Source organism: Scyliorhinus canicula, chromosome 3 (assembly GCF_902713615.1).
Source record: "Scyliorhinus canicula chromosome 3, sScyCan1.1, whole genome shotgun sequence".
Taxonomy (NCBI): domain Eukaryota; kingdom Metazoa; phylum Chordata; class Chondrichthyes; order Carcharhiniformes; family Scyliorhinidae; genus Scyliorhinus; species Scyliorhinus canicula.
Genome location: NC_052148.1, coordinates 37,377,542 through 37,400,970, shown reverse-complemented (window position 1 = coordinate 37,400,970; position 23,429 = coordinate 37,377,542). Strand labels below are relative to the sequence as shown.

General features: G+C 43.4%; 1 protein-coding gene across 3 annotated transcripts in view; it reads left to right on the top strand.

The window, feature by feature from the left end:
- LOC119963697 (probable E3 SUMO-protein ligase RNF212) overlaps window positions 1-23,429 on the top strand; it is a 67,607-nt gene that overhangs the window by 40,771 nt on the left and 3,407 nt on the right. For all 3 annotated transcript variants that reach the window (XM_038793012.1, XM_038793013.1, XM_038793011.1), the window contains 4 exons: window positions 3,039-3,102; window positions 3,322-3,367; window positions 3,907-3,970; window positions 22,882-22,924. In XM_038793012.1, the coding sequence (XP_038648940.1) occupies window positions 3,039-3,102; window positions 3,322-3,367; window positions 3,907-3,970; window positions 22,882-22,924 (217 nt within the window). The remainder of the gene's footprint in view (window positions 1-3,038; window positions 3,103-3,321; window positions 3,368-3,906; window positions 3,971-22,881; window positions 22,925-23,429) is intronic.

Sequence of the window (23,429 nt, the reverse complement as noted above, 5' to 3'; positions counted from 1 at the left end):
TCAGTAGTAGTAGAGAAATTATGTTGGGGAAATTGATGGGATTGAAGGCTGATAAATCCTGAGTGGCTGATAATCTACACTCCAGAGTACTTAAGGAAGTGGATGCACTGGGGGTCATCTTCCAAGATTCTATAGTCTCTGGGACAGTTCCTACAGATTAGAGGGTAGCTAATGTAACCCCACTATTTAAAAAGGGAGATAGAGAGAAAACAGGGAATTATAGACTAGTCAGCCTGACACAGGTGGTGGGAAAACTGCTAGAGTGCATTATAAATTTAATTAATAGATTTAATAGCAGAGCAGTGGGAAACAGTGCAGGATCGGACAGTCAGCATGGATTTACAAAAGGCAAATCATGTTTGACAAATCTGCTGGAATTGTTCAAGGATGTAACTAGTAGAGTTGATGAGGGGGAGCCAGTGGATGAGGTTTATTTAGACGCTCAGAAGGCTTTCGACAAAGTTCCACATAAGAGATTAACGAGTAAAATTAAAGTGGTATGGGATTGGGGGCAGTCCTTTGAGATGAATAGAAAACTGGTTGGCAGACAGGAAACAACGAATAGGAATAAATAGATCTTTTTCCAAATGGCAGGCTAGTGACTAGTGGGTTACTGACTAGTGCAGCTATTGACAATATATATTAATGATTTAGATGAGGGAACTAAATGTAATATCTCAAAATTTTCAGATGACACAAAGCTGGGTGGGTGAGCTGTGAGATGGAAATTTGGACAAGTTGAGTGAGTGGGAAAATGCTGGCAGATTCAATATAATGTGGATAAATGTGAGGTTATCTACTTTGGCAGAAAAACAGGAAGGCAGATTATTATTTGTGATTTAACAAGGTTTAACTCCAACTCAATCTATAAATTTGCGGATGATACGACTGTGGTGTGTCGTATCTGTTCTGCATTACAAGCCAGCTGTTTAGCCCACTATACTAAACCAGTCCTGGTATATAATTTAGTATGTCTGCATCGACTCTCACAAACGTCTACAGATGTGCCACAGAGAGCATCCTATCCGGCTGCATCACAGCCTGGTATGGCAACTGCTCGGCCCAAGATCGCAAGAAACTGCAGAGTATGGTGAACTCAGCCCAACGCATCACACAAGCTTGCCACCCTCACATTGATTCTGTACACACCTCCCGCTACCTCAGTAAGACAGACAGCATTATCAGAGACCCCTCCCACCCAGGTTTTGACTTCTTCCAGATCCTTCCATCAGGCAGAAGATACAGAAGTCTGAAGACCTGCATATCCAGACATAGGAACAGCTTCCCCACAGCTACAAGACTCCTCAACGACTCTCCCTCCGGCTGATCTGTTCCCTGTACGAACACTATTCATGACATCCTATGCTGCTCTTGGTCATGTAGTTGCTTTGTTTGGCCCCTTGTTCCACACTGTAACCAATCACTGTTTGTTGATGCACCATTTGTCAATGTACCCTGTTGATTATTCTTTTTATCTACTATGTACGTACTGTGTACGTTCCCTTTGCCGCAGAAAAATACTTTTCACTGTACTTCGGTAAATGTGACAATAAATCAAACCAAATCAAATGGCGTCGCAACAATTAGAATCCTCATTTACCTCGCTGAATATGACTCCCCCACTAAGGAAGTGGGGAACTCTAAACCATGTGCAATTATCTCTTGTATAAATTGGGCCAGTTTTGGTACTGATGGGAAGAGTCCCGGCAGGGATCTGACGTGTTGTGTAAATAATAGTTTGTTGTCATAAAACTTTGTTTAGTTTAAACTACTCGGCGTTGACTTCATGGTCCACAAAAGATTGCTTTGAATTTTATACAAATTCATTCTTCTCACGCCCTTTAAAATAGTGTGCAACTCAACGGGTTTCAATCTTTCCTTTCTACCACCTCTGGATAACCTCTTCTACTCTTTAACCCAAGTGATGCTTTGGCTTTTTATTTAGTTGTTTCATTAACAAAAAAAATTGTATAGTACCTGGTCAGCAGAATTCTGCTGAAAGGTTAGGTGGAATTTAATGCGGGTGGCTAACATTTGCCACTAAAACTGCTGATGTCTCGCCAACCTGACCTCTGGGAACCCCATGAGAATTAAAACCCCTAATTGGCAGTGGGAACCCTGCCGCAAGGGCTCCCGACTCTATCGGGGACATTTTAATTTCAGAACTACTTCCCATGCTGCAAACCCTAACAAGGTTTCTGTGTTGATCTCTCCACATGGCGAGTCCCTCACTTGCCACTGATTCAATGTCAATGGCAGTACGAAGAGACCCTTAAGTAGGCATTAATTGTTCATTTATGGACCCTCAATGAAGTCCATAGTGGTTTCACGGCAAAACAGTTTTTCAACCCTGAACATTTGTGAAAATACCAGTGTATTATCTGTATCAGTACCCGAGGGTCTGCGATTGCTGTGGCTATGAAGGTTATGGACCACACACTGAGTTTAGATGAAAAATAAAAATCCTTGATTATGTTTTTTATCATGCACTTTTCATACTCAATTAATTATTTTTTTTAAATGCTTTAGCTTGGGCTGAATTTTTGATTAATACCTTTGCTAAGATAGTTGAGGAAGTAATTTTAAGCAGGTGTTATAAGGTCACACTGTTGTTTTAAGGGCTATGTGTTTTCCCGTGCAATTTTCTTGCCTATGTTCATCAGCATCACATAGGTAGAAGCTTTCAGCCCTGTCCGTTAACAGACAATTGACCTAGCCTGTGTCATGCCGCACGAAGCAGCACTACATGAACAAATTGTTCACCGCTGGGTCTCCCTCTCTGCTAGGTCACCGAGTGACAGCTGACTGCAAGAAACCAAGCTAAAAGCCAGGGGCATGAAATTTATTCATATTGATTTATGACCGAAGAGTTGGGGGAATGTATCTGCTCGCCTTCTCTAGAATGATTGTAGTGCAACAAACAACTACTTCCAAGCTGTTAAATAATTTAATAAACATCAAAACTATGTACATTTTCTATACTTATTGTTTGGAAAAACATGTTCAGCACTTGATACTTCCATTTTATTGCTCTTTAGCTCCTTCAATGAAGTCAGTGGCGTACTCTTCAGCTCCACACTCGAGACCATCTACGGGTGAAATGTATGTTGCCTTAATTATGGTGTCTTCCTGGAAAGAAAACATTGTTCTGTGAGGGGAAACCATACTAAATAATGTCAATTTAGCTGCATCAATATTTTATGGTTGAATAACTTTTCATGATTCTGTTCAGTACCATTAGCATTTTTCAGGCGCTATTTGACAGGAAATGTTTTAAATATTTTACAAAAACCACTTGACCATACTCTAAATTTCAATCAGGTCACACAAGATGGAGATTGATACAAGACGTAGCCCATCAGGAAAGGTGAGAGTACACAACTTAATATAAGGTAAAATATCAGACACCTGATGCATTATCATTTATTGCATAAATATGGCCTTGAAGTTGGGATACCTGATTGTCAAAAATAACTAAATAAAGCTAATGAAGCACTTCCATTCAGCCAAGGCACAATGGGTAGTATTGTTTGCGAAATATGTCCCTTAAATACAAATACTTAACACATGGAGTGGAATTCCTCACTACTTTGGCAAAAGTATTAATCTGTTTAAGCTCAAACAGTTAATACCTTTTCTAAGATAATAGAGGAAGTAATTTTAGACATGTCATGCTGTCATTTTAAAGGCTACATATTTTCCTATACATTTTTCTTGCCTATCTTTGCTCTGTCTTTCTATCCTATTTCCATTAATATGTGATCCCTGATCACAACATGGGCTCAAATCCCAATCATTGCCATAGGCAGCATTTGCATGTTAGAGGTAATTACAATATTGTTTTAAGAAAGGATGACCTGTTATTAATCTGTGTTTTCTTTACTTTGATCTTCTTGCCATGTACAGTCTGACACACCAATGGGTCCAACCAGGCTCTCATTAATAAGCCCACCTCAAGATGGGCGAATGGGTAAGTGGCACAGGCTACTTCCTTCTGCATATTTCCTTCAAACAGATTTGAAGTTGTGTTAATTTCAGTTAATGGTCGGGGATGAATCGGAAAGACAATAGACTGCACCTTACTAGAGTTTCCCAAATATATGTTTTTGCAACAAAATTCTTTTTTTTGTTGTTGAAATTTTTTCCATTCCTCCATCTCTGGTACCTCACTCAGCTAAATCGCTGGCTTTTAAAGCAGACCAAGCAGGCCATCAGCATGGTTCGATTCCTGTACCAGCCTCCCCGGACAGGTGCCGGAATGTGGCGACTAGGGGCTTTTCACAGTAACTTCATTGAAGCCTACTCGTGATATTAAGCGATTTTCATTTTTCATTTTTTCAAATGGTTATTCTTCTTGTGTCAATCTGTGAGCTTCAGGGGGCTGGGGTCGTAGGCACACTTGCTCATATAGATGAGTATTTGGAGTCCACAGGAAGCGACGGGAACAGGTAGAAAAAGCAGCAGCACCCAATCCTTCAGGTACAACTAGTCTTTTTGATTACCTACTGATGAAGCAGTTGAAAAAGATTGTACTGCTGGAGGATTCAGACCAGAACTGAGGCTTGTTCCCTGGCTGGGCCCCACTTCTTTTGCTGAAGTGACTTGTATGCTGTCCAGTAGTGGATGGAAGTCTATTTGGATTTTCAAAACCCATTCAATAAGATGACACAAGAGTACTCAATGGAATACGGTTAGTACATCAGCATGGATTGAGGATTACTTAATGGACAGAAAACCAAGGACTAGGTTTTATGGGACAGCAAGGCCACATCTCTGCCACACCCGTAGTGCCGCCCCCACTCCCTTCCACCACACCATAGTAACTAAATGTTGGTGAAAGCCCCCCTGCAGCCTGCTAATCAGAGGCCAGCAGCTCTCCAGTAGCAGGAGTGCCACTGAGACAGGTGGCCACTGCTGGTACTGCACTCGGGCAGATGCTGGATTGCATTGTAAGCGTTTGGGCTTCTCACGGGTGTCAAGCTGGCAGGCCTGGCGAGGAGCTGGGAGTCAGCATTTATGAGGACATAGTGGAGGAGTACCTGTAGGTGGTTTGGGGGGATGGGAGGGGAGTGGATTCTCCAATCGGCTCAGGGGACCTGTAAAGGAGAAAGCTCCTGCCCCAGTCCAATCAAGGAAACCTGCTGGGCTAGCAACTTGTTGTGAGCCTCTTCTGCAGCTTAAACATCAGTGCCGGTGTCATGTAGCTCTCAAGTTGGCATTAATTGTCCAATCAACTGGCAGGCCGATTGGCCAAAGACATCCACTCTGCTGGTAATGTTGCAGTCGGGCAGTTGCGGGCGAATAGGCAATGGGAATGTCTTTCTCCGTTTACTGGGACACCATCCCAGCTGTAATGATGAATGTCAAGGCCTCAAACAATCACCCCTCACCCTGTACTCATCCCACATGTGTTTCATGCCCCCTCATACCCCCTTCAAACCATCATGTCCCTCCAAAAACTCCATGCCCCGTTCATGCTCCAGTCATACTTGCCATGTCCCCTCCATGCTTCACCATGTATACTCCATGCCTCACCATGTACTCCATAGCTAGCATCCACTATGGAAAGATCTCATTGTCTTTGACATGGATATTTTTTAAAAATCCAATCTGATAAGAGCTATCATTCAAACACACTTCAAATAGAAGCCATTTATAAAAATAAGATACCCTCAATTTGTAAATCTGCTGTAAAAACAAACACTTATTTACTTGCCACATCAAGGACAGATAATCTTTTATTAGCGTTGTAAAACTTCCAATTAAACTGAGCTCAGCAGAGATAAGTGCTTTTGTAGGTTTTGAAACTCAAGCAGGCACTCATAATTGGCTCAGATGTCAATCACTGCAATAAAAACACATCTAACTTACAATACAGCATCTAACTAGTGAAAGCAAAAGGATAAATGTGTTTTGTTTTACTTCAAAGTTGTCAAGGAAAGAATTCCAGCAACAGGTTCTCTTGGGACAGATATTCTCCCGTGGTTCACAACTCCTCTAAGAGACCTTGAACCATGTCCCCTTAAAGAAGGGGCCTGACTCTATTAAACGTTTGTGGGGGCGGTGGGGGGAGGCTTGAACTGCCCAGCCCCAAAATGGAGTTGGCAAAGGTAGGAGTTCTGCGTGCTGGCCCATGCCTCGCAACTATATCCTGTACAAACAGAAATTGCCAAAACAAGAATGGAGAGGAATCCTAGAATCGGGTCCCTCATGCCATTTTTAAAGGGCTTCCAAGTCCACCTGACTTGTTGAGAATCCAGATCACAGTTTCAGAATAAGGGACCAGCTATTTGGAGACGATGAGAAATGTCTTCATTCAAAGGTTATAAATCTTTGGAGTTCTAGAGAGTATGGATGCACTGTCGTTGAATATATTCGATGGATTTGATGGGGATTGAAGACATGGAATTAAGACAAGTGAGGGAAGATGAAGTCGAGGTGGACAATCTACCATTATTCTTATGAATGGTGGAACAGGCTCAAAAGAGCCAATTGATCATTTCCAGCTCATATTTCTTCTGTTCTTCTACTCATCCCAGCAGAAGGGCCACTTTGTATTAGGGAGACTGAAGTCGAGTAAATTTTCAGCATGGAATTCTCTTTTTGGGATCCATCTCCTCCAAGATCCGGAACAGTGTTTGATCAGCACATGGAGGTTTCACACTAACATATCCCAACAGAAACTCAAAGCTACAGTTTCATAGAATATAGAACAGTACAGGCCCTTGATCTAAGATCAACTTAACCAACAACCCTTCAATTTACTGCTGTCCATGTGCCTGTCCAGGAGTTGCTTAAATATCCTCAATGACTCTGACTCCACGACCTCTGCTGGCAGTACATTCCACGCACCCATCACTCTCTGTGTAAAGAACCTACCTCTGACATCTCCCCCATACCTTCCTCCAATCACCTGAAAATGATGTCCCCTCGTGACAGCCATTTCCACCCTGGGGCAATGTCTCTGGTTATCCACCCTATCCATGCCTCTCATCACCTTGTACACCTCTACCAAGTCACTTCTCTACCTTCTTCACTCCAGTGGGAAAAACTTGAGCTCCCTCAACCTTTCTTCATAAGACATGCCCTCCAGTCCAGGCAGCATCCTGGTAAATCTCCTCTGCACCGTCTCCAAAGCATGCACATCCTTCCTATAATGAGGCGACCAGAACTGGACACAATATTCCAAGTGTGGTCTAACTAGAGTTTTATAAAGCTGCAGCAAAACCTCGCAGGTCTTAAACTCAATCCTCCTGTTAATGAAAGCCAACACACCATATGCCTTCTTAACAACCCTATTGCTGAGACCCAGGCTATTAGAATAGATGGCATTGAGGTGCGTAGGGAAGAAGTGTTGGCAATTCTGGAAAAGGTGAAAATAGATAAGTCCCCGGGGCCGGATGGGATTTATCCTAGGATTCTCTGGGAAGCCAGGGAAGAGATTGCTGAGCCTTTGGCTTTGATTTTTAGGTCATCATTGGCTACAGGAATAGTGCCAGAGGACTGGAGGATAGCAAATGTGGTTCCTTTGTTCAAGAAGGGGAGTAGAGATAACCCCGGTAACTATAGGCCGGTGAGCCTAACGTCTGTGGTGGGTAAAGTCTTGGAGAGGATTATAAAAGATACGATTTATAATCATCTAGATAGGAATAATATGATTAGGGATAGTCAGCATGGTTTTGTGAAGGGTAGGTCATGCCTCACAAACCTTATCGAGTTCTTTGAGAAGGTGACTGAACAGGTAGACGAGGGTAGAGCAGTTGATGTGGTGTATATGGATTTCAGTAAAGCGTTTGATAAGGTTCCCCACGGTCGGCTATTGCAGAAAATACGGAGGCTGGGAATTGAGGGTGATTTAGAGATGTGGATCAGAAATTGGCTAGTTGAAAGAAGACAGAGAGTGGTAGTTGATGGGAAATGTTCAGAATGGAGTTCAGTTACGAGTGGCGTACCACAAGGATCTGTTCTGGGGCCGTTGCTGTTTGTCATTTTTATAAATGACCTAGAGCAGGGCGCAGAAGGATGGGTGAGTAAATTTGCAGACGACACTAAAGTCGGTGGAGTTGTAGACAGTGCGGAAGGATGTTGCAGGTTACAGAGGGACATAGATAAGCTGCAGAGCTGGGCTGAGAGGTGGCAAATGGAGTTTAATGTGGAGAAGTGTGAGGTGATTCACTTTGGAAAGAATAACAGGAATGCGGAATATTTGGCTAATGGTAAAATTCTTGGTAGTGTGGATGAGCAGAGGGATCTCGGTGTCCATGTACATAGATCCCTGAAAGTTGCCACCCAGGTTAATAGGGTTGTGAAGAAGGCCTATGGTGTGTTGGCCTTTATTGGTAGAGGGATTGAGTTCCGGAGCCATGAGGTCATGATGCAGCTGTACCAAACTCTGGTACGGCCGCATTTGGAGTATTGTGTACAGTTCTGGTCGCCTCATTATAGGAAGGACGTGGAAGCTTTGGAACGGGTGCAGAGGAGATTTACCAGGATGTTGCCTGGTATGGAGGGAAAATCTTATGAGGAAAGGCTGATGGACTTGAGGTTGTTTTCGTTAGAGAGAAGAAGGTTAAGAGGTGACTTAATAGAGGCATACAAAATGATCAGAGGGTTAGATAGGGTGGACAGCGAGAGCCTTCTCCCGCGGATGGAGGTGGCTAGCACGAGGGGACATAGCCTTAAATTGAGGGGTAATAGATATAGGACAGAGGTGAGAGGTGGGTTTTTTACGCAAAGAGTGGTGAGGCCGTGGAATGCCCTACCTGCAACAGTAGTGAACTCGCCAACATTGAGGGCATTTAAAAATTTATTGGATAAGCATATGGATGATATGGGCATAGTGTAGGTTAGATGGCCTTTAGTTTTTTTTTCCATGTCGGTGCAACATCGAGGGCCGAAGGGCCTGTACTGCGCTGTATCGTTCTATGTTCTATGTTCTATCAACCTCGGTGGCAACTTTGAGGGACGTAAGTGGACCCCAAGATCCCTCTGTTCCTCCACACTTCTAAGAATCCTGCCTTTAACCCTGTATTCAGCATTCAAATTCGACCTTCCAAAGTGAATCACTTCACATTTATCTAGGTTGAACTCCATCTGCCACTTCTCAGCCCAGCTCTGCATCCTGTCAATGTCTTGTTGTGACCTGCAACAGCCCTCAACACTATCTACAACTCCACCAACCTTTTGTGTCATCAGCAAATTTACTAACCCACCCTTCCACTTCCTCATCCAAGTCATTTATAAAAACTACAAAGAGCACAGGTCCCAGAACAGATCCCTGCAACACCACTGGTCACCGACCTCCAAGCAGAATACTTTCCATTCACTACCACTCGCTGTCTTCTTTCGGCCAGCCAATTCTGTATCCAGATAGCCAAATTTCCCTGTATCCCATGCCCCCTAACTTTCTGAATGAGCCTACCGTGGGGAACCTTATCAAATGCTTTACTGAAATCCATATACACCACATCCACTGCCCGACCATCATCAATGTGTCTCGTCACATCCTCAAAGAATTCAATGAGGCTTGTGAGGCATGACCTACCCCTCACAAAGTCATGCTGAGTATCTTTAATCAAACTATGTTTTTCTAAATAATCATAAATCCTATCTCTCCGAATCCTTTCCACTATTTTGCTCACCACTGACGTAAGACTGACTGGTCTGTATTTCCTAGGGATTTCCCTCTTCCCTTTCTTGAACAGCCTTCTAGGAGTCTTCCAGGTGCTGGGCAATTTCTCTCTATTTCTTTGCTGGCCAAATTATATTGTCAGTGCACCCTGGGACCACTGATATTGAGGCCAGTGTTGCTGGAACTCATACAGTGAAAGACAAAGGTTGTGAGGAGGAAGAGTGGCATATTTCTGGACTGTATGAAATTTACTTGTCAGCAGTCTCTCATGGAGATACAATGAAAAGGTGAAAAAGATTATCGTTACAAAGATATTCCTGTATCAGATTATATTCTTCAATATTCATTGAGGCTGGTGCATAGCAGAATCGACCAAAAGCTTCAAGCATAGAAGTGTTGCTGATAAGTGGCAGCTGTTTCCCAATAAATATCCTTGAACTTTAGAGTAACTAACTCCCAGGTCCACAGTTGCATAAGGCAATTCAGGTTGAGCTGTGATTAGGACAGAAACTCATTATAAAGCATTATCTCATATTTATTGCTTGGAATTATTGATTTTTAGCCATTCCTTTGATCCTCTGCTTCAGAGATTAGCTTTAGGAGATCAAAAGAAGAAACTCATTCCAAGGTAGCAGTCCTAAGAGAAGGAATGTGAAATATGAGAGGGATGAATGTCAGACTAGTCAAAAATCTAGTTTGACACCACTTGGTCTTGAGCTCATTATTTCCCTTTCCACATGAATCTTAACTTGTTTCTATGTTAAAAAATTGCAGCCTGACCAAGCAATTGAATTTGCTGCCTCAAAATGCCAAATATTAAAAAAATTGTACAAATTGCACTTTCTTTGTATTTAGTATTTACCTGTTGTATTTAGTCAGTTCACTAACACCTATTCATCCTTTGAGCAAACCAAAATGATGAATTTAACAAACAGAATAGAAACAAGACCATGGCATTTAGCCTATTAGACCCTAGCTCATCTGTGGATTCAATTCTATTTGCCTGCCGGCTCTCTATCCCTGAAATCCTTGCTAGCAAAAACTGATTGACCTCAGTCTTGCAGATTTCAATGGACCCAGCATTCACAGCCTTTTGAATATATGGGTTACAGTTTCAATTAGCATTTTATAAAATAGGGTGAGGCGGTGGTGGCAGAGTGTCACGTAGAAACACATATGGACGCGATCAAATGGCCTCACCCGCGCCATCTCGGTGATGTGACGAGGACGTTAAATCTCACAAGATATACAATGTTCGTAATGCCTCACAAGATCTATTGAAACATGGGCACTGCCATGGTGACAGGGACACTTCCAGGGTGTCAGGCTGGGTGCCAGGTTGCCCATACCAGGGATCAGGCCCGGGGGTACCCTGCCCTTATGAGGTGGGGTGAGGAGGGGGTACTCGAGGACACCTGAGTTGGAGTGTCCAGAGGCCACTGGGGGGTTGAGAGATCTCTTCCTGCACTGGTGAGCACAGCGGCCTTGGTGGAACATTCCTCGTTTGATAGCGGAGTTGTTCTCGGCGCTGCAGACACCGAGAAACACCCCTTTGTTCACGCCCATAATGGGACTCTGTTTTGGGGCTTTAAATCGCATCCAGGAATAGGCCATTTGGACCTTTGAGCCTGCTCCACCATTCATTATGATCATGGTTGATCCAACTCAGCAGCCTGTTTCCACTTTCCCATATCCTTTGATCCCTTTCGCCCAAGAACTATATCTAACTCCTTGAAAACATACAATGGTTTGGCTTCAACTGCTTTCTCTGGAAGACAATTTCACAGGCTCGCCACTGTCTGAGGAAGATATTTCTCCTCATTTCTATCCTAAACGGTCTACCCCATTTTCTCAGACTTTGACCCCTGGTTCATCACACCACCGCCATTGGGAACATCCTTCGTGCATCTATCCTGTCTGGTCCTGTTAGAATTTTATAGGTTTCTATGAGATCTCCCTCATTCTTCTAAACTCCAGGGAATATAATGTGAACCAACTCAATCTCTCATATGTCAGTCCATCCCAGGAATCAGTTTGATAAACCTTCGCTGTACTCCCTCTATAGCAAGAACATCCTTCCTCGGATAAGGTGCCCAAAATGGCTTACAATATTCCAAGTGTGGCTTCATCAAGGCTCTGTATAATTGCAGCAAGACATTCCTGCTCCTGTACTGTATCCTCTTGGTATGAATGCCAACATACCATTTGCCTTCTGAAGTTGAAAACTCACCACTATTCTTCGAATTCCCCCATACCAAAAAGGGCCAACATTCTAAATGGTGAACAGGGATTCTCACTCCCTGACTCCTATGCAGGCTCAGGTGGGTGCTATTCAGGTCAAACTATGTTTTCAAGTTATCCCCCGGTATAACCCATACCTTAACAGAAGAATTTTACCTACTTACCACTTAGTAGCATCGATATCCTGGGTCCTGCGTTGCTAAGTAAGTAAAGTAAGCTTTGTAATAACCATTGTTTCAGGTTAAAACTTTTAAGTAATTTTCTTTTTTTTTTCTTTTAAAAGATGCAATCACTGTCTTTACAGAAAAGTAAAAAGATCTTGCTTCTGGATCCTTCTGGTTGGTTGAAGGGACCTTCAGGCCCAACTTGACAATCAATCTTTTTAAAATCTGGTCTTCTTTAGATGTATTTACTGTTCTGCTCGGGTGCTATGCTCTATCTTTCCCATGTACCGAGCTGTGAGAGCTGGCTCTGCTGGCTGTCAGTGAGTTGACACTGCCTCCTCTTTAAATTCTGGTCTTCCTTAGATGTATTAGCTGTTTTAGCTTGGCTGCTTTGCTCTGTCCCTTTCCCATGACCGAGCTATGAGAGCTGACTCTTGTTCATTCTCTGCTTCTCTGCCTACCGTCCCCTTTCTCAGAGTTTATATATCTTTCTCAGTTATTACGTTTTTATGACTTTATTGTAAAGTAACTTTTATTTCACTTGGATTGTAAAAGGGTACCTTTTAATCTAAATTTTTCAAACACGACTGAGTATTCACTTTGACATGACCTCAGCTCATAGATCTGATTACATTGTTTCCTTTGTGATGTTCAAAAATGTTTTGATTTCAACGGTGGTGTGACTTTTGATTCCTGTCATTTCTATAGTTTTATTATGATCAAATTGTGTTCCCAGCTCATAATTTTGACTTTGATTTAGGTCTAATTTGTGTTCTCGTAAATACTTTGTCTCCAGCTTTCTTTAATTTACCTGGTGTCACACCTAGAATTGTCACCTAATTCAACTGAACCTCAGCCATTTTCTTCCAGCTGCTTAATTAACTTCAATGAAGGTGTGAAATATTGCTTTTAGCTTTATACTAAAGATTCAATTGGTGGTGAGTTTAAAAGATTTGCCTCACATTTAAATATTTGTCACCTAATTCAGCTGAAAACCTCATCCATTCCTTTCCATCTGCTTACCTAACTGGTACCCAACTGGGGCTGGTTTATCTCACAAGGCTAAACCGCTGGCTTTTAAAGCAGACCAAGCAGGCCAGCAGCACGGTTCGATTCCCGTACCAGCCTCCCCGGACAGGCACCGGAATGTGGCGACTAGGGGCTTTTCACAGTGACTTCATTGAAGCCTACTCGTGACAATAAGCGATTTTCATTTAACTTCAAAAGGAGGTGCAAAACATTGCTTTTAGCTGTATATTAAAATTCACCTGATTGTGACTTGAAAGACCTGCTGTTCTGTTTGCTAAGCCTGTTTGACCAAGGCTATCTGCATTTTACAATTCTCTCCTGGCAGCTGCTGTTAACCCTTCGTGGGATTTTTCCCGACATTCCCTCATGTTTCTTAGATCAGGTATTGCCAGACTTCCATATTTCAAATGACATAATTTTCCATATTTTCAATTACACTTCTTTACCACCTGCTTTACCTGCATGCTTCCTTTTACGGCTGGCATACAAGGACATCTCGTTGCACATACCGCACTCTCGATCTATAGCCATTCAAATAATAATCTGCCATCCTGTTTTTCTGCCAAAGTAGATACCCTCGCATTTATCCACATTATATTGAATCTGCCAGCATTTTCCCACTCACTCAACTTGTCAAATTTCCATCTCACAGCTCACCCACCCAGCTTTGTGTCATCTGCAAATTTTGAGATATTGCATTTAGTTCCCTCATCTAAATCATTAATATATATTGTCAATAGCTGGGGTCCCATTACTGATCCCTGCAGTAACCCACTAGTCACTGCCTGCCATTTGGAAAAAGATCTATTTATTCCTATTCGTTGTTTCCTGCCTGCCAACCAGTTTTCCATTGATCTCAATAGACTGCCCCAATCCCATACCACTTTAATTTTACTCGTTAATCTCTTATGTGGAACTTTGTCGAAAGCCGTCTGAGCGTCTAAATAAATCTCATCCACTGGCTCCCCCTCTCAACTCTTAATAGTTACATCCTTGAACAATTCCAGCAGATTTGTCAAGCATGATTTGCCTTTTATAAATCCATGCTGACTGTCCGATCCTGCACTGTTTTCCGCTGCTCTGCTATTAAATCATTTGTAATGCACTCTAGCAGTTTTCCCACCACCTATGTCAGGCTGACTGGTCTATAATTCCCTGTTTTGTCTTTACCTCCCTTTTTAAATAGTGGGGTTACGTTAGCTACCCTCTAATCTGTAGGAACTGTCCCAGAGTCTATAGAATCTTGGAAGATGACCCCCAGTGCATCCACTTCCTTAAATACTCTGGAATGTAGATGATCAGGCGCTCAGGATTTATCAGCCTTCAATCCCACCAATTTCCCCAGCATCATTTCTGTACTACTACTGATTTCCTTCAGTTCCTCCCTCTCACTAAACCCTGTGTTCTGCAATATTTCTGCTACATTATTTGTGTCCTCCTTTGTGAAGACAGAACTAAAGTATACATTTAGTTGGTCAGCCATTTCTTTGTCCCATTATAAATTCCCCTGTTTCTGACTGTAAGGGACCAACATTTGTCTTCATCACCTTTTTCTCTTCACATACCTATAGAAGCTTTTGCAGTCAGTTTCTATGTTTACTCTCGAACTCTATTTCCCCCTTCTTAATCAATACCGTTGTCCTCCTTTGCTGAATTCTAAACTGCTCCCAATCCTCAAGTTCTGCTATTTTTACTGGCCAATTTGTTTGCCTTTCGTTGGATCTAAAACTATCTCTGCTTTCCTTTGTAAGCCACGGTTTAGCCACCTTTCCTGTTTTATTTTTGTGCCAGACAGGAATTAACTGTTGCAGTTCACCAATGCGCTCTTTGAATGTTTGCCATTCCTATCCACTGTCATCCCTTTAAGTACTGTTCTTCAATCCATCACAGCAAATTTGTGCCTCATGTCATCATAGTTTGCATTATTTAGATTCAGGACCCTAGTCTCAGAATCAACTGCTTCATGTTCCATATTGATGAGGAATTCTGTCATATTATGATCGCTCATCCCCAAGGCGCCTCGCACAACTAGATAGAACAGTACAAGCCTTTCCGCCCACGATGTTGTGCCGACAATTTATCCTAATCTAAGATCAACCTAACCTACGCCCCTTCAATTTACTGCTGTCCATGTGCCTGTCTAAGAGTCGCTTAAATATCCCTAATAACTCTGACTCCACCACCTCTGCTGGCCGTGCATTCCACATACCCACCACGCTCTGTGAAAAGAACCTACCTCTGACATCACCCCGATACTTTCCTCCAATCACATTAAAATGATGTCCCTTCATGACAGCCATTTCCACCCTGGGGAAAAGTCTCTGGCTATCCACTCTATCCATGCCTCTCATCACCTTGTACACCTCTATCAAGTCACCTCTCTGCCTTCCTCGCTCCAGTGAGAAAAGCCCTAGCTCCCTCAGCCTTTCTTCATAAGACATGCCCTCCAGTCCAGGTAGCATCCTGGTAAATCTCCTCTGTACCCTCTCCCAAGCATCCACATCCTTCCTATAATGAGGCGACCAGAACTGGACATAATATTCCAAGTGTGGTCTAACTAGAGTTTTATAAAACTGCAGCAAAGCCTCGCGGCTCTTAAACTCAATCCCTCTGTTAATGAAAGCCAGCACACCATACGCCTTCTCAACAACCCTATCAACCTGGATGGCAACTTTGAGGGATCTAAGTACGTGGAACCCAAGATCCCTCTGTTCCTCCACACTTTCAAGAATCCTGCCTTTAACCCTGTGTTCAGCATTCAAATTCGACCTTCCAAAATGAATCACTTCACATTTATGAAGGTTGAACTCCATCTGCCACTTCTTAGCCCAGCTCTGCATCCTGCCAATGTCCTGCTGTAACCTGCAACAACCCTCAACACTATGTACAACTCCACCAACCTTCGTGCCATCGGCAAACTTACTAACCCACCCTTCCACTTCCTCATCCAAGTCATTTAGAAAATAACCACAAAGAGCAGAGGTCCCAGAACAGATCCTTGCGGGACACCACTGGTCACCGACCTCCAGGCGGAATACTTTCCATCCACGACCACTCGCTGTCTTCTTTCAGCCAGCCAATTCTGTATCCAGACAGCCAAATTTCCCTGTATCCCATGCCCCCTAACTTTCTGAATGAGCCTACCATGGGGAACCTTATCAAATGCCTTACTGAAATCCTTATACACCACATCCACTGCCTGACCTTCATCAATGTGTCTCGTCACATCCTCAAAGAATTCAGTGAGGCTTGTTAGGCATGACCTGCCCCTCACAAAGTCATGCTGACTATCTTTAATCAAACTATGTTTTTCTAAATAATCATAAATCCTATCTCTCAGAATCCTTTCCACTATTTTGCTCACCACAGACTTAAGACTGATGGGTCTGTAATTCCCAGGAATTTCCCTATTCCCTTTCTTGAATAGGGGAACAACATTCACCTCCCTCCAATCATCCGGTACTACTCCAGTGGAGAGTGAGGACGCAAAGATCATCGCCAACGGCGCAGCAATCTCCTCCCTCGCTTCTCTTAGTAACCTTGGGTATATCCAGTCAGGCCCAGGGGACCTATCTATCCTGATGCTTTTCAAAATTTCCAGCACATCTTCCTTCTTAATATCAAACCTGTTCAAGTCTATTAACCTGGTTCACACTGTTCTTATGGGCAACAAGGTCCCTCTCTCGTGAATACTGAAGCAGAGTATTAATTTTGGGCCTCCCCCATCTCTTCAGACTGTTGGCACAAGTTCCCTCCACTATCCCTGATCGGCCCCACTCTCTCTGTTCATCCTCTTATTTCTCACATAAGTGTAGAACGCCTTGGGGTTTTCCCTAATCCTTCCCGCCAGGGCTTTTTCATGCCCCCTTCTTGCTCTCCTCAGTCCATTTTTGAGTTCCTTCTTGGCTACCTTGTAACCCTCTAGAGCCAGGTCAGATCCTTGCTTCCTCAACCTTACGTAAGCTTCCTTCTTCCTCTTGACTAGAAGCTCCACTTCTCTTGTCATCCAAGGCTCCTTCACCTTACCATTCCTTCCTCGTCTCAGTGGGACAAAACTATCCAGCACTCGCAGCAGTGCTCCTTAAACAACCCCAACATTACTGTTGTGCATTTCCCCAAGAACAATTGTTCCCACTTTATGCTCCTCAGCTCCTGTCTAAGGGCAGTATAATCTCCCCTCCCCCAATTAAATACCTTCCCATACTGTGTGTTCCTATCCCTCTCCATGACTATAGTAAAGGTCAAGGAGTTGTGGTCACTGTCACCGAAATGTTCTCCCACCGAGACATCTTACACCTGGCCTGGTTCGTTACCGAGCACCAAGTCCAATATGGCCTCCCCCCTAGTCGGCCTGTCTACATATTGAGTCAGGAATCCTTCCTGTGCACACCTGAAAAAATCTGCTCCATCCAGAATTTGCACTAAGGAGGTTCCAGTCAATATTCGGGTAGTTGAAGTCACCCATGACAACAACTCTGTTACTTCTGCACTTTTCCAAGATCTGACGCCCAATCTGTTCCTCTATCTCTCTGCTGCTATTGGGGGGGGGGGGTCTATGGAAAACTCTCAATAAAGTGACTGCTCCGTTTTTGTTTCTAACTTTCACCCACACTGACTCAGTAGACAAACCCTGTTCAACTATCTCCTTTTCTGCAGCTGTGGTGTACTCCCTAATTAACAATGCCACTCCCCCTCCTCTTTTACCTCCTTCCCTATTCTTCGGAAAACATCTAAACCCTGGAACATCTAACAACCATTCCTGCCCCTGTGAAACCCATGTCTCCGTAATGGCCACAACATCGTAGTTCCAAGTCCTGATCCATGCTCTAAGTTCATCTCCCATACTCCTGACACTCCTTGCATTGAAATAGACACACTTTAACCCATTCCACTGAGTGCAACTTTGCCCCACCAACTGTCTATCCTTCCTCACAGACTTGCTGCATACTATGTCTGCCTGTTCAACAGCTACCCTATCATCTGATTTATAGCTCTGGTTCCCATCCCTCTGCCAAACTAGTTTAAACTCTCCCGAAGTGTTCTAGCAAACCTCCCACCCAAGATATTGGGGTCCTTCTTGTACAGGTCCCACATTCCCCAGATATCCCAGTGATCCACGTATCTGAAGCCTTCACTTGTGCACCAGCCTTGTAGCCATGTGTTCAGCTGCACTCACTCTCTGTCCCTTGCCTCACTTGCACGTGGCACCGGATTGGATTGGATTGGATTTGTTTATTGTCACGTGTACCGAGGTACAGTGAAAAGTATTTTTCTGCGAGCAGCTCAACAGATCATTAAGTACGTGGGAAGAAAAGGGAATAAACGAAAATACATAATAGGGCAACACAAGATATACAATGTAACTACATAAGCACTGGCATCGGATGAAGCATACAGGGTGTAGTGTTAATGAGGTCAGTCCATAAGAGGGTCATTTTGGAGTCTGGTGACAGTGGGGAAAAAGCTGTTTTTGAGTCTATTCGTGCGTGTTCTCAGACTTCTGTATCTCCTGCCCGATGGAAGAAGTTGGAAGAGTGAGTAAGCTGGGTGGGAGGGATCTTTGATTATGCTGCCCGCTTTCCCCAGGCAGCGGGAGGTGTAGATGGATTCCATGGTTGGGAGGCAGGTTTGTGTGATGGGCTGGGCGGTATTCACTACTCTCTGAAGTTTATTGCGGTCCTGGGCCGAGTAGTTGCCATACCAGGCTGTGATACAGCCCGATAGGATGCTTTCTAAGGTGCATCTGTAAAAGTTGGTAAGGGTTAACGTGGACATGCCGAATTTCCTTAGTTTCCTGAGGAAGTATAGGCACTGTTGTACTTTGTTGGTGGTAGTGTCGACGTGGATGGACCAGGACAGATTTTTGGAGATGTGCACCCCTAGGAATTTGAAACTGCTAACCATCTCCACCTTGGCCCCATTGATGCTGACAGGGGTGTGTACAGTACTTTGCTTCCTGAAGTCAATGACCAGCTCTTTAGTTTTGCTGGCATTGAGGGAGAGATTGTTGTCGCTACTCCACTCCACTAGGTTCTCTATCTCCCTCGTGTATTCTGACTCGTCGTTATTCGAGATCCGGCCCACTAGGGTTCTATCGTCAGCAAACTTGTAGATGGAGTTGGAACCAAGTTTTGCCACGCAGTCGTGTGTGTACAGGGAGTAGAGTAAGGGGCTAAGTACACAGCCTTGCGGGGCCCCGGTATTGAGGACTATTGTGGAAGAGTTGTTGTTGTTCATTCTTACTGATTGTGGTCTGTTGGTCAGAAAACCGAGGATCCAGTTGCAGAGTGGAGAGCCAAGTCCTAGGTTTTGGAGCTTTGATATGAGTTTGGCTGGGATTATGGTGTTGAAGGCGGAACTGTAGTCAATAAATAGGTGTCTGATGGGAGTCCTTGTTTACGAGATGCTCTAGGTATGAGTGTAGGGCCAGGGAAATGGCGTCTGATGTGAACCGGTTGCAACGGTATGCGAATTACAGGGGATCAAGGCGTTCTGGGAGTATGGATGTGATGCGCTTCATGATCAACCTCTCGAAGCACTTCATTACGACTGAAGTCAGGGCCACCGGATGGTAGTCATTGAGGCACGTTGCCTGGTTCTTCTTTGGTACCAGTATGACGGTGGTCTTCTTGAAGCAGGTGGGGACTTCGGAGTGGAGTAGGGACAGGTTAAAGATGTCTGTGAATACCTCTGCCAGCTGGTCCGCGCAGGCTCTGAGTGCACGACCAGGGATCCCGTCCGGGCCCGTCGCCTTCCGAGGGTTCACTTTCAGGAAGGCCGATCTGACTTTGGAAACTGTGATGGTGGGTATGGGTGAATTATGGGTTGCTGGGGCACTCGACAGCGGATTGTTGGTTCCCTCCTCGAACTGAGCATAGAATGCATTGAGTTCATCGGGGAGGGATGCGCTGCTGCCAGAGATACTGCTCAGCTTCACTTTGTAGCCCGTTATGTTGTTTATTCCTTGCCACAACCGCCGAGAGTCTGTCTGTGACTCTAGCTTGGTTTGATATTCTCTCTTGGCATCGCGGATGGCTTTGCGGAGGTCGGACCTGGATTTCTTGTGTAGGTCAGGGTCTATAGGACCGGTAGCAATCCTGAGATCACTACTCTGCTTGTCCTGCTCTTTACCTTCCAACCTAACTCCCTAAATTCACTTTTTAGATCCTCATCCCTTTTCTTAGCTATGTTGTTGGTGCCTATGTGCACCACGACTTCTGGTTGCTACCCCTCCCCCTTAAGAATCCTATGGACTCTATCCGAGACATCCCTGGCCCTGGATGACCAATTATTCCTTTCTCATTACACAATACCCAGTCTAGGATGGCCTATTCTCTAATTGGTTCCTCAACGTATTGGTCCATAATTTTCTGTCCATGCCGATATAACATGAAGCTTTTATTTGCTGCAATAACCTTTGATGGGGCAGTTTTGCGAAGCCTTCTGGATATCTAAGTACAGTGCATCCACCACTTCCCCTTTACTCACAGCACATTCTACTTCAAAGTAGTCCAATAAGTTTATTAAACATGATTTCCCTTTCGTAAAACCATGTTGACTCTGCCTGATTACCTTGAGCTTATCCGAGTGCCCTGCTGTAGCTGGTTTAACAATAGCTTCTAACATTTTCCTTGCAACAGACGATATGCCAATTAGCCTGTAGTTTTCTGTTTTCTGTCTCTCTTTTGTTGAACAGTGGAATTGCATTTGTTGTCTTTCAATTGAGTGGAACCTTCCTCGAATCTAGGGAGATTTGGAAAATTCAAACCAATGGATCAACTATCTCACTCGACATTTCTTTTAAGATCCTTGGATGAAGTCCATCAGGACACAGGGATCTGCCAGCCCCTAACTCCAAATATTTTCTCAGTGCTACTTCCCTGGTGACGGTAATTTTCCTGAGTTTCTCCCTCCATTCTATTTCCTTATTTACACCTCCAGTTCCTCTTTTATTCCTCTTAACTTTTCAGTCTTGATTTAACAATGCATAGGCCACCAGATAAGGCGAGGCATAAATCCCACTAATGAACTATTCATGAGCTCAGTTCTTAATGCTAGTCTTTTGTCATTGGTAAAGAATATCTTTTTGAATAAGAATCACAGGATTTTTACAGTACAGAAGGAGGGCATTCAGCCCATCAAGTCTGCACTGGCTCTTTGAAAGAACATTCTATCTAGACCCACTCCCGGCCTTAACCCCATGGCTTTGTAAATTCTTTCTTTTCAGATAGAAATCCAATTCCTTTCTGAATTTTAAAAAATAATTTACTGGATATGGGCATTGCTGGTTGGGCCAGCATTTATTGTCCATCCCTAATACCCCTTCAGAAGGTGGTGTTGAGCTGCCTTCTTGAAATATTGCAGCCTGAGGTATAGATCCATCCAGAATTCGGTTTGGGAAGGAATTCCAGGATTTTAAACCACCAACAGTGAAGGGACAGCGATATATTTCCAATACAGGATGGTAAGTGACTTGGGAGGGGATTCTCCATGTGGTGGTGTTCCAAGTATTTGTTGCCCTTCCCCTTATAGGTGTTAGTGGTTAGGGATTAGGAAGGTGAGCATGGAACTTAGAATTCTTAGCCTTTGACCTGCTAAGGCAGCCACAACATTTATATGGCTGGGGAAGTACTGAGTCATCAGCTGAGGGAGAATGGTATGTGGTGATCAGAAGAAGGTTTTCTTTCCTATGTTTTGAGACTTTATGGGGTCCCGAGTTGGTGTTGAGGACTCCCAGGGAAATCTGCTGCCGAATGTATACCACGATGCTGCCACCTTTGCTGGATTTGTCCTGTTGGTGGAACAGGACATACCTAGGGATCGTGATGGTGATGTCTGGCACATTATCTGTAAAATATAATTCCGTGAGTTTGATTATGTCAGGTTTGACTAGTCTGTGAGACCAATCAATTTTGGCACAAGCACAAAGCCCCAGATATTAGTACGGAGGACTTCGACAATTGACAGGGCTGGGTTTTCCGTTGTCCTTTCCAGTGCCTCGGTCGATGTCAGGTGGTCTTCCATTTCATTCCTTTTGGTTTTCTGAGTACTGGTTGGAATCAAACAAGTGGCTTGCTAGACCATTTCAGGGGGCGCATTGCTGTGGTCCTGGAGGCACATGCACACCTAAAGTGCATTCGTCAACCAGATGGAGTTTTACGTTAATAGACAATGGTCTGGACTCCTCATGCTGTTGCTCGTTCTGGGTGAGTGTGCTTAACACTCAATTTGGCTCTGTTTCTTTACTTAGCTCTGGAGTCGGCAGGTATCGTTAAGATACCGCCACAAGTTTCAAGTTCAAAGCAATAAAACCATACACCAATTAGTAAGTTCAAACAACTGAGTTTATTATAATACAATTATAAAACAACCCATGCACACGCTAAGAGGATTAAACTATTCCTACCGCTAAATAAATAAATACTTATCTCAGGGGTGGGACAAACTACGGCCCGCGGGCCGCATGCGGCCCGCCAAAGGTCTTTATGTGGCCCACCAAGTCATTAAAAAAATAAATAAATTTTCGTTCCATTAATATGCTACCTATCCCGGAGATTTCCTCATTAGTATGCGGAATGTTCGTTTCGGTGCTGTCTGCTCTCTTAGCAGACAGAATCCGCAGTTGTTTTATATTCCCCCTTTTTAGCATTTCACTGTACAGGGGGAAGAATGAAAGTATTATTTTTGCAATTAATTTATCTTGGTAGTTATACCATTATATGTGGTCAGTAGAAAAAATCCACTGGTTTCATTGCATGTCCTTTTTTTAAGTGAAAATGATTTATCTCTAAAAACAAAATGTTACTTTTGATTTAGGTACTGTGCCTTACAGAGGAACTAGTAAATCAGGAGCTTTTAGGTATGTACTGAAAATTCAAAAATTGTTTTTAATCACCGACCTGCGATCTTTTTAATTTGCTCATTTAAAAAAAATAATAAGACCAAACATTTTGATTTTAAAGAAATGAGCCCTGTATATTAATTCAATAGAAATTGTAATGCTTTTTTCAATATCTGTTATTAGCCATTTAAACTCCGACAATAATGTGTTAAGTGATGTTCGTTTAAGCTGTGAGATTTTGCTTGGGGCTTTATTTTAAAGATGAAATAATTAGAATGAATTTCCCACGTGTTCATCTGTCAAATTGACTAAGTGTGAATGCAAACAATAACGTCGTACAAACCCGATTTTCAGAATAAACACGTTGTTAACACTCATTGAGTCTAGTTTTTTTTTAAAAATAATTTTTATTGAATTTTTTTGGAAAATATATATCAACAAAACAATACAATAATAACAATAACAATAATAATAAACACCCCCGGCACCCGTAACAACGCATATAACAAACCCCCCCCCCCCC